This window comes from Pelecanus crispus, chromosome 10 (assembly GCF_030463565.1).
Source record: "Pelecanus crispus isolate bPelCri1 chromosome 10, bPelCri1.pri, whole genome shotgun sequence".
In the NCBI taxonomy this organism is placed as follows: Eukaryota; Metazoa; Chordata; class Aves; order Pelecaniformes; family Pelecanidae; genus Pelecanus; species Pelecanus crispus.
The window spans coordinates 15,679,832-15,690,747 of record NC_134652.1 but is presented as its reverse complement, the minus strand read 5'-3'; the positions used below and the strand labels follow the sequence as shown (position 1 = coordinate 15,690,747).

The 10,916-nt window shown below is 52.9% G+C and overlaps 1 protein-coding gene across 3 annotated transcripts; it reads left to right on the top strand.

Annotated features, from left to right (window-relative positions):
- Positions 1 to 1,735: 1,735 nt before the first annotated feature.
- Positions 1,736 to 9,626, top strand: SLC68A1 (solute carrier family 68 member 1). Of its 3 annotated transcripts, none has more exons than XM_075717526.1 (8): positions 1,736 to 1,995; positions 2,463 to 2,539; positions 3,351 to 3,800; positions 4,718 to 4,835; positions 5,833 to 5,929; positions 6,676 to 6,847; positions 7,420 to 7,613; positions 7,830 to 9,626. In XM_075717526.1, exons 1-8 carry the CDS (start codon positions 1,831 to 1,833, stop codon positions 8,075 to 8,077), a joined length of 1,521 nt encoding a protein of 506 aa, XP_075573641.1. In that variant the 5' UTR covers positions 1,736 to 1,830; the 3' UTR covers positions 8,078 to 9,626. The 3 variants fall into 3 exon arrangements, with proteins under 3 accessions (XP_075573641.1, XP_009490931.1, XP_075573642.1); XM_009492656.2 differs by having other exon boundaries at positions 2,463 to 2,542; XM_075717527.1 differs by having other exon boundaries at positions 1,805 to 1,995; positions 2,463 to 2,542; positions 4,718 to 4,766.
- The last annotated feature ends 1,290 nt before the right edge of the window (positions 9,627 to 10,916 follow it).

Genomic DNA, 10,916 nt, shown 5'->3' with positions numbered 1-10,916 from the left:
CACATCACAAATTCTTGATTCCTTTTCAATGCGTGACCGCATAAAATGTAGTTTTCCCTTGAGGCTTGTCTGTCTCTGATTACACCTATAAAAGTTCATTGTCTGGCTGAATTCCCCTCCAAGCAGTGTTTTCCTTTTATCTGGCGGTGGGTTTTGGCAGGGTGGGGATGCAGAATGGTGGCTCCGCTCCACGAGGGCTCTGCAGTTGAATCCAGTTGAGGTCTAGCGCTTTGGCTGGGAGTGGAGCCGATGTGCAGTTTCAATCTAGTGATGTAATTGATTGGAACAAATGCTCTTCCTGCTCCTTCTGAGCTAGTTATGAGGAATTCCTTGGGCTAGGCAGAGCAGAGGTTATTTTTGCTTTTCTAATCTTGCCTAGAAGTGGTCAGACTCATGGCTTCTGGGAAATGCTGAATGGGACTGGAGTTTCATCAGGTTTCATACCCAGCTGTTTATTCTCCCCCTTGATCTTCTGCTTGGACTTGCTGCAGCTGATGTTGCAAGCCCAAGAAGGCTGGCTTGGTGCGTAGTTTCCCGTTTCTGATGTGCTCATTCTTATCCTGCATTGTGGAGTTGTCCCCACGACGCATCTGAGTTGGGTGAGTGCGGACACCGGAGGGCTGAAACGGGAATGACTTCCAGCCCTTTATCTTGCTTGTGACGGTGTTAAGATAGCGACCCTGTCATCACCTGTCGTGTATGCTGTGAACAGAGCTTCTTAGGATGGCACGGGCTGGAGAAGCTGACTTACACTGATTTAAGAGCCCTTAATATCTCACCAGATACATGAGTGCCTCTGAAGAGGTGCCTTGTGTTTTGCCTTTTGTCTGTAGCAGCTTGAGGGGGCTTAGTCTGAAAAGCAGTAGAGTACATTGTGGGAAGACGATGGTCCCACCTCCTGTCCATGCCAGTGTGAGGAGTCCTCCCCTCACACGTCAGCCTGTTGTGAATTTACAGTGACTTGTTCTGGTATAAGGCTGCTGTTTCCACTTGTTTTGTTTCCATATATATTGCTGTCCAGCCAAAGCATCTTTATTTCAGAAACCAATCCTAAAATTCAGGCCACCCCAAGACAAGCTGGACAGCTGCTAAGCGACTCTTGGTTGCCTTTATTGCATGATGGCAGCGCGTCTGCTGCATGCCGTCATGTTCTGGCTGTGTGTTTTCATGCCACAAAGCAGTAACGCTGCTTGCCATAAATAACTCCTGTCTAAGCCAGCCCAGGTGCAGTCAGCTGTGACTGCTGGGGGAAAGCAGTTTGCATGTGTGAGATTACATCACAGCTGTTGTCATTTTTATTTGGCTAAAAATTTACACCGGTACCTAAAAATGTCAGTGACTAGGTGTGTTCTCTGAAGGCTGTTTTGTTGCTTGCAGCTATCTGGCTTGATTCCTCCTGTGACCTTGCCTTTAAAAAGCTGGAAAGAGCTAATCGGCTACTTTCTGGATAACAAAGAACATTACAGAGTAAAGGAAGGGGCGGCCTGCTCACAGGGAGACAGTTGTACCCCTGGGAGCCTGCAGCCTGGCCTCAGCTTTATGAAACAGCTTTAGTGCAGCAGACAGTTTTTAGTCACTTAAATCCCCTCCAATACACTTTTGAACAGCTCCTCAAAACAGTATGAATTCTGATCTCTGCTGGCAAAGATTTACCAATTTGATTTAACTTTTAGTTAACTTAAGAAATTGAATGTGGTTTCATTTTATTTTATTTTCTCTCCTGCAGGAGCAACAATGGATTGGCCCCAACAAATACGTAGCAGGTGTTGGGAGAAGAAATCCCATCTGAAATGGAGGTGATCGAGGGAGCTGAATGCTGACTACACCAACATGGGGTTGCGACTGTTGGCTTGTCTTTTTCATTTGCCCACTGCAGTGATCTACGGGTCCCTGTCACTATTTGTTTCCATTTTGCACAACGTATTCCTCCTGTACTACGTGGACACCTTTGTCTCTGTTTACAAGATTGATAAACTGTCCTTTTGGATAGGAGAGGTTAGTCTTTTCCATAGATTTCTGCCCTCTTAAGTAAGAAATTCTGAAATCAAGACCACTCCTTGCTGGAAGTGTGAAGAGCATTAGTTGTAATAGCAGTACTCCCCTTTGGAGGGGGAGCAAGGGAGCCTTCCGAGTGCTAGCTTGGGCTTTTCAGTTTTCCCCACTTACGTAAACGGAGAACAAGCTGGGATAGAAAACCCAGAGACTTGGTTCTTAAGGCTGCCTTCCTCTGGGGACGTTGGGGTGTTTCACAAGCAGGGAAAACCACTGGCCTCACTGTGTTAATCTGGCAGTTGCCCCAGACAGAGGAATTGTACAGCAGCAATGGCGCAGGGGAGGTGCGCTGGGATGGTTCGTGCTGGTTGTTCACCGTGGCAGCTCAGCACTGCTTGCTTCAGTAACAGAACTGAGTCTTTGTGGGAGCTGTCCTGTGGTTTGTTTCACTGTCCTGTTTTCTTTCCTAGACGGTGTTTCTGATCTGGAACAGCCTCAATGACCCTCTGTTTGGCTGGCTGAGCGACCGGGTGTTCCTTAGCACGCAGCAGTAAGTTGAGTTCCACTTCCAGCAGAGGCTGGGAAGTTTAGTCTCTGGGGGGATGATGTGAAATTGGCAGCTTTAAAATGATAGCGTGGGAATAGTTTCTGGGGCATGGAACTCTTAAATACCTCCTTTTCCTGGCATCTTTGAAGTTCAGTGCTCTTTGCACGTTATTTCAGTACCTGGCTGTACAAAGGAAGTTGCCCACCTATCAGGTAGATGTGACCCTAACCCTTAACAATCACATGAGTGGTACAGAACCTAAAATACGGGCACCTAAAATCTCAAGCCCCTGCTATATGAGCAAGCCTCTTAGTGGGGTGTTAGAGGGTGTCTGTCCATGGTTTGGGAGACACAAGGGGGAAAAGGACAATTATTTCCACCTGGAATGTCTCAGACCAGTTGTTCTCAAATTCCCTGGATCCCGGATCACTGGTGGCCATTAGCGTTTCTCATGTATTTATGTCAAACTTTTAATGAAAATCATGGTGTGGCTTCCTGCAACTAGTAAAAACTTTTAAGTGCTCATTGAAATAATTTACATTGTGCAAAGCACAGACAGTGCAACACTATCAGGGAGAGACTTGCTCTGGAGCAAAACAATCTCTTTCCTTCATGCTTTTTTGGCCTCCTTAAACCCATATTTTCAGTGTATTCATGTATTAGCTGAGAGGGTATCTGATGTGGGTGCTTGTGGCATGAGCAAATGCTTGTATGTGTGTCTAGGCTGCTTACGTGACTTCCCTGGAAAGGGAGAATACATGGTCATGCAGGGTTTTGTCCAGGTGTCTAAAGTTTTTGTCTTCTTTTGCAGGCCAGGAGCAGAGATTTCCTCCCCAGAAGTAGTTCTGAAGAGGCTCAGGGCACTAAGCCACAATGGTCCCCTCTTTGCCATCTCTTTCCTGGCTTTCTGGGTTGCCTGGGCTCATCCTGGTTTGCAGTTCCTTCTTTGCCTCTGCATGTATGACAGCTTTCTCACCATGGTCGACCTGCATCACAACGCCTTGCTTGCAGACCTGGCTGTTTCAGCAAAAGACAGGACTAGCCTCAACTTCTACTGCTCTCTCTTCAGTGCCATAGGCTCCCTCTCTGTCTTCATGTCCTACACAGTGTGGAACAAAGAGAACTTCTTTTACTTTCGCATATTTTGCATCGTGCTGGCCCTCTGCTCCATCGTTGGTTTTACCCTGTCCACACAGCTGCTCCGCCAGCGGTTTGAGGCTGATGGAAAAGCAAAATGGGACCAAGAATCAACCCTAAAAGAGTAAGTGTCACCAATTCTGTGGCAGGAACAAAGGCCTGGCATAGATCTGTAGAGTCCTTTTATGCACTGCAGCAAACTAAATGTGTGGGAAGATCCAGGACAGGGCAAATTTTTGTTAATCCTACGGTTCTTGTTTGTTGATACAGTTTTCAGAATCACCTCTGTCACACTGGCTCCTAATGCCCTCTGAAAATAGGACAAAACTATCTCGTGACACCCCTGGCCCAAACTGGAGGCAGAGCCCTGACCTGCTGTGTGGCCATCCAGTGTTTGGAACATGAAATGAGTTAATATCTAGACCACCCAGCGAGGCCTGTGAGTGGCAAATGTCAGAGGCAGCTTATCATGAAAGCATTCCTGCTTGAGCATGAGACCACCTTGCTGCCCATTCCTATGGAGCTGGACAAGTGAATGTCTCTTACCCTTTTGCTTGCTTTAGCTACCTGGTAGTGGCTGGGCTGTCGGTGGGCCATGATGCAGCTGATTTTACCCATTCAGCAACCTTGCTTTTCCTTGGGCTGCCTCACTTGTCTCTTGTTATGAGCTGCCAGCATTATGCTGTACTAACACAGCAGATCCTGATGAGATCAGCCAGGTGAGCTAACTGCAGGGATCTGGAAGAGGAATGTATGCATAGTGGAATGGCTAATAAGAGGAGAATGCTTTTATGGACAGAAATCTGAATTTTGGGTTCAGAAGGCAAATATTCTTTGGGAGACCTGTTGCCCGTGGTTCTTGCTAGCAATAAAGCAAACACTGATGTAGACTCTACTGTTTTGATTTGGTCCAGGGAGAGGAAAGGCTGGGATGGGAGCTGAGGAGAAGACAGCTCTGCATCTACACAGAGCGAGCTAGGGGCTCTCCCCTGCTTGGTGCAAGGGATTCACGGTTGCTTTTTTCCCCTCCTCTTCTTTTAGGCTGCACATTGAGAAACACTCCGTCCCCCAGGAGAAGAGGATCACCCTGGCAGAGTATCTCCAGCAGCTCTCCCGGCACCGCAACTTCCTCTGGTTTGTCTGCATGAACCTCGTCCAGGTAGGCGCAGGAGTGACATGTTGTGATTCAGAGGATGAGTGCTGGGTCTGGCTGTTTGAGATGGTGATTCAGCAGTATGTGAATTCCCCGGGAAGGGCAGAGGTGTTTCCAGCACCCACTTGCTCTTGGAGCCTCCTGTGCCTGCTGGCTGATTCAGCAGCTGGTAGCTGCTCTCCCTGCTTGTGACCCAAGAATGTTTCCTGAGCAAGCTGCAGGGTGCTCCTTCCTCTCTCTGTGGTGTAGGCTGGATTACAGGGGCTGGCTGAGGTATGTGCAGCCTCATCTGGGGTGCAGAAGCACAAGGCCTGGCTCATGGTGGGGATGAGTTCAGGAGTGCAGGTTGCTGGCATGGCTGCCAGCAGTCTCCTTCTCCTCCTGCTTTCCTGAGGCTCACATCACTGTTCTCACTGTCCAGCTGGATCCACCTCCCAGCAGGCTTTTGCCATTTCTGTTCTTCATCCTCTTCAGTGACTACTACCAAATGCCAGCAGCCTGCCCAGCTTTCCTTGTGTGCTGCAGTCCTGTCTCCCTGGGGATCCCTCAGTTCCCCTCAAGCAGGCTCTAGATGCTGCTCTGCATCTTTGTGTTTGAGCCTCGCTGCCACCTTATCCTTGCGCTCCTGACAGCTGCCTCCTGCCATGCCACCGTCTCCCCCAAACCTTTGTGATCACTGCGGTCGCTGCCTCACCCTGCCTGCCCCAGCAGTGCTGCGTGCTGAGCAGGTGCCCTGCGAGCAATGCCTCGGCGGCGGGGAAGTGGTGCTGACCCCAGGCGTGCAGTGGGCACGGCTGGCAGTGTTGCAGCTTTGCAGTCTCGGCATACAGTGTCGTAAACTCCACAGCCAAGCTCTTGCTCTGCTGAAGTACTCCAGGCCCACCCTGCGTGGTCCCTTGGCACAGGGCTCCTAGGATAACAGAGCCCAGAGGGCTGTTAGCTCTTTCTGTTCTCTTTTACTGCTGTTCCTGCTGACCGGCTCGTCTGCATGCTGCCTTCACAGGTTTTTCACTGCCACTTTAACAGCAACTTCTTCCCTCTGTTCCTGGAGCACCTGCTGTCAGACCAGATCTCTGTCTCTACTGGATCCTTCCTGCTCGGTGAGTCTCAGGTGGGACTGGAGGGAGCAGCTGTTTTAGGACACGGCCCAAGTCTTGATTCGCTCTTCCCAAACTCCATCTGGGGAGAGGCGTGCTCACATGCTGGTCTCTCTCTGGGCTGTAAGATTCACACATGCTCAACCCCACATGTTTCCCTGGGACCTCCAAGTCATCCTTCCTGGGCACAAGAGAAGTAACTTGGAGCTTTTCTACTGGTGACGAGTCCAATGTGCTGGACTTGGGCCTAGACACCATGGAGGTATTGTTCTGAGCGTTAGTGGCTGCAGACAGTGTCCCCAGCAGGGAGCACAGCCCTGAATTTAATCCCTTTCTCTCTGCGGTGTATGGACCATTTCCAGGCTGCCACAGATCTGTGGGCACTGGTCCTAGCGTTACCCTGGGAGGGTTCTGTGTGAGCCAGGTCTGGTCACGCTGTCCTGTCCCTCTCGTCTCTGCTCCAGGGCTGAGTCCCAGCCCCTGCGTGACACTGGGCAAGTCTTTTCTTCCTTCCTGCCCGTGAGGTTGATGGAAGAAGGCCTCCCTCTGTAGGAAGAGTGTGTGCTGTGCCACAGAGCCACTGAGTAAACGTGCTGCAGCCTTCTGTGTGCATGTGGGGGCTATTCTGTGCTGTGTGTCCTACAGCACTGCTGGCGATAGCCAGATTGTTCCCTCAATCAGTATCGGTTCTGGGGGCGTGGAGGATACTGAAACTCCCACAACCTATTTGTGCCTCTGTCTCTGCTCAGGTGTTTCCTACATTGCCCCCCATCTCAACAACCTCTACTTCCTGTCCCTCTGCCGCCGCTATGGGGTTTATGCTGTGGTGCGAGGACTCTTCTTCCTGAAGCTGGCTCTCAGCGTTGTCATGCTCCTGGCAGGACCTGATCAGGTGTACCTGCTCTGCATCTTCATTGCCAGGTAGGCAGGCAGCACTTGCTTCCTCTGCTCTCTGCTACCTGGGAGGGGAAATGACTTGTCTCTGTCTTACAGAGAGGAGCGGGAGGCGGGGAGCAGTAGCCAGGGTTGCACAGAAGCCATGTGGCTCCCAGCTCTGAGCACAGCCGAGCTTGGGATGGGTCACTGCAGCGCCCACTGGCTGTGCCTGCAGCAGAATGAGGGAGGCAGTGATGTTCAGGAGGACAGACCCAGCAGGGCTGGCGGCAGCCTGCAGCAGCTTCTCCCAGCTGCTGAGCTGAGCTCCTCTCCTCTGCAGCCATAGCCCTCGGCATGTGCTGCAGCTCCTGTTTGCCACCGGCCCAGCGTGTCCTGTCCCCAGGCCTGTCTGTGTGGCAGGTCAGGACTGATCCAAGGCATCGCTGCAGGGTACACAAGGCTTATTGTTAGCAGTGTTCCCCTCCTGTAGCCTTCTGAAATTCTTATTTTAAATCTTGGGGAACGTCTCTCATCCCTCTCTCCATTTTGTCTGATCTCTCACCTACTCTCATTGTTTTGTGGTGCCCCTATTCAGTGCTTTGCCTGTTGTTCTGCAGCAACCGGGTGTTCACAGAAGGGACCTGTAAGTTGCTCAACCTGGTGGTCACCGACTTGGTGGATGAGGATCTAGTCCTGAACCGTAGGAAGCAGGCAGCCTCAGCGCTGCTCTTTGGGATGGTGGCTCTGGTCACCAAGCCGGGCCAGACCTTTGCCCCTCTGATCGGCACCTGGCTGCTCTGCGCATACACAGGTAAGGATGTTCCTGGGGAAAGCAGCCGGGTAGGAGCCGGCAGACCTGTGAGTTCAGTGTCCTCCACCATGCCCTGTGCCCTGGGTGGGTGCAGAGGGCTCTTCCAGTTGCTAAGCTATGCCTGGTCTCTGCATCTCCAAGGCCAGTCACTCAGAGAGAATGGGCAAGGGTCCATCCCCACTGTCCCTAATCTCACAAACTCTTCTCTGACACCAGGCTATGACATCTTCCAGCGCAACCCCTTGAGCAACGTGGTGAGCGCCCAGCCAAAGCTGGAGTCTGCCTTGGAACCAACTCTTCGCCAGGGCTGCTTTTACCTCCTTGTCTTCGTACCCATCACATGTGCACTGCTGCAGCTCCTCAGCTGGTCTCAGTTCAGCTTGCACGGGAAGCGTCTGCAGATGGTGAAAGCTCAGCGCCAAAGCCTGACGCAAGGCCGAGCACCAGAGGTCAAAACGATCTAGGGGTGCCTGAGCCCCCGGCGTGTCGCTGGTTCCAGGCTGGTGCAGGGCGGCAGGCTAAATGCAGGGATTGCGGGCTGAGAAACCCCGATGTTTACAGTTCAACTGTGAAATGCTGTAATGCCAATGTTTACTCATTCCAGGAGGTGGTCGCTGGGGAAGGCAGAGAAGTTCAGCATGTGAAGGGGCCTGGGATAGATCACTTGGCCACAGGAGCAAGAACATTTTATCCTAGCCTGTCCCAGGGAGCAGAGGGCTTCTCATCCCAGCAGGGAGGTGCTGGGTTGCAGTGTGTGCTAGAGACAGGCACGTCCCCGGTGCCCTGGGCATGGCCCTGGGGAACCGCAGCCTCTCTGGCTGAGCAGGAGGGGATGGCACAGGGAGTCCTTCCTTGCTAGAGCCCTACAGCTTTGGGGAGTGGAGTGGGAGGCTCCTGAGGGACCAAGTGACCGAGGGGGTGCTTGCAGGACAGCAGGAGCAGGGATGGGAGGACCCTGAAGGCCTTTCCCAGTAGCTGGTACAACCCCTCCCACATACAGTGATGTGGTTCTTGGACCAAATCCCCTCTTAGGCATTTCTTGTTCCCAGGACAATATCCTGCATGGCCAGGGTCTGCTGGCTGTGCTTGTTTTATGCTGAGGCTCCCTCTTTCGTGGCCTTGCAGAGGGAGTTGTCGCTGGGCTGGGAAAGGCACTGTGCTTGAACTGGGCTCAGAGCCTCAAGCTGGAACATCTCATCTGGCATCCCGCTGCCTGTGTTTGTCCCTCCTCTCCCCCCCACAGCCCCTTCCCGTCAGTGCTGTCACACAGCTGTGCTGTGAGCCCCCTCTCTCCTGTGCTGCCTGGGGCTGTGGCCGGAGATTGGGGAACCAGCCCCAAACCCATGGATGGAAGTGCCTCCCTCCCCGGGGCCCTCCCGGGTGACCCAGTGAGGCAGCCTGGCGCCTTCCTCTCTTGCAGGGGGAGAGCACAGCCTGGATGAGATGCCAGGTCTTGCTTTTGTGCCTTCGATTCCTTGTCGGAGCCTGTCTGACACAATGCTGGGCAGTCACAGGGTTGAGATTTTTACTTCTGGGGAGAGACAGACACCTCAGCTCCTCTCCCCTTGAAATGGTGCCCCAGAGTTTGATCATCTCATCTGGCTGCCGAGCCATGGACCCAAGGAGGAGAGCCGGGGGTTTGGTCTCCCTGGTTCTGGCTGGGAGCAGATGGGGCAGGTAGTCACCAAAGGGATCCCCGAGGTGAGGGAGCGCCTCCTCAATCCGTGCAGCGTGTTTGGGGGCAGGCAGAAGAGATGTGCCAAAGCAGAGCTCTGCACTGTGCATGCCTGCAGGAGGGGAGGGCGTGCAGGCAGCATTTGAAAGCTGTTGCGTGCTTAGGGATGCGCTGTTCTTTGTGTAGTGCCAGGTTCCCTCTGGGATCTCAGCCCACCAGCCTGCCATCTTGCCTCAGGACACGGCTGCCTTCTGTCTTGGACCAAGACGTTCCTGCCGCGAGGCTTCTGTAGCTCTTGATGGTTCAATCATAAGTTATTTGTGCAACTTCTAACCAAGTTTGAGAATGATTCTTCATTTCATAAATTAAAGATGATCTTTTCTATACTTCTTGGTGATATTTCTAGCAGGTAGATCTAGCCTGGCTGGGTTTGTGCAGTGCTGCAGGCCGCAACTGTGGTTGTATGAAGGAAATGGGACACTTCCCCTCCAGCAAAACTGTGCTGGGCCCTGGGCCTGTTTGTGCTGGGGCGGAGAGGATCAGCAGGCTGGTGTATCGCCTGCCTTTCGTGAGGAGGCAAGTCGCTTGCCCGTGCTGCTTTGGAAGGCCCTAGGGACTGGACTGTCCTATTCCTTCACCAGCTGCTGCTGGGGACAGGGCTGGGGACAGCTGCTGGCCTGGGCACTGTGCCACCTTCCCAGGCCCCCTGGCCTGCCCTGGGAGCAAAGCTTGCCGTGTTGGTTCTCTGCACCAGCTCTTCTCACAATGCGGGGAGAGCTCCCACCACCCTTGCTCAGCCAGGGCTGCCCTCGCTGCCTGCACCAGCCCTTGACCTGTCCGCAGTGAGAAACTGAGGTCTGGGGGATAACAGCTGCCAAGGAAGAGAGCAGCTTTGGGCAGCGCCGCTGCGGCCCAGGACTCCCCTCCCTCAGCTTAAAAGCCAGACTGGGAAGGCAATCCTGGACCAGACATGGTGTCTCCTTGCAGAGATTGGCCAGCAACAATTCTGCACAGGCAAGAGAAGAACACAATTTCCTCCTTAAAATTGCAAATGTGGGAAGATGAGGCCAGGAGGCTTGAGGGTTGTATATGAATGACTTTATTTAAGTATGCTGGGCACTGCCAGGCAACATGGTTCGGACAGTGTGCAAGGGAACAGTCAGGCAGAGCAAACAAATGCTAGTTTGGAGACGGCACCTTTTTGTCCGGTCACTGCAGGTTACAAAATGGAGTGCTGCTGCTTCTGCAAGGCCAGCAGAGGGGCTGGGAGGGAGGAAGCGATCACTGGCACTGCCTGGGGCATGTGGAAACCGAACCGAGGGGTTTGCTGCTTCCCCTCTGCACGCTGCAGCAAACCAGCAAGAACCCAACTGATTTTCCAGCAGAAGGCTGAGCATTTATGGCTCTTTTCTACCTGACAGGTTCTTGCTTAAAAACCACAAATCTTCTCTGATGGGGGTGGGTGAAACAAGCAACCTGGCCTCAGCTGGGACAAGGCCACCACAGCTGCCTGCCTACAGCCCTCCGAGCCTGGCGGTGAGCCCCGAGACCGTGTTCCTGCAAGGGCAGCACGCTGCTGCGTACACCCTTCTCAGCTGGGGCAAGGCCTCTGCGGCAGCCCTCCAGCT

Coding starts and splice junctions, on each gene's coding strand:
- SLC68A1 (XM_009492656.2), top strand. CDS start 1,831: ATGGGGTTGCGACTGTTGGCTTGTCTTTTTCATTTGCCCACTGCAGTG. Junction 3,801..4,717: donor CAAGAATCAACCCTAAAAGA/GTAAGTGTCACC, acceptor CTCTTCTTTTAG/GCTGCACATTGAGAAACACT. Junction 7,614..7,829: donor GCTGCTCTGCGCATACACAG/GTAAGGATGTTC, acceptor CTCTGACACCAG/GCTATGACATCTTCCAGCGC.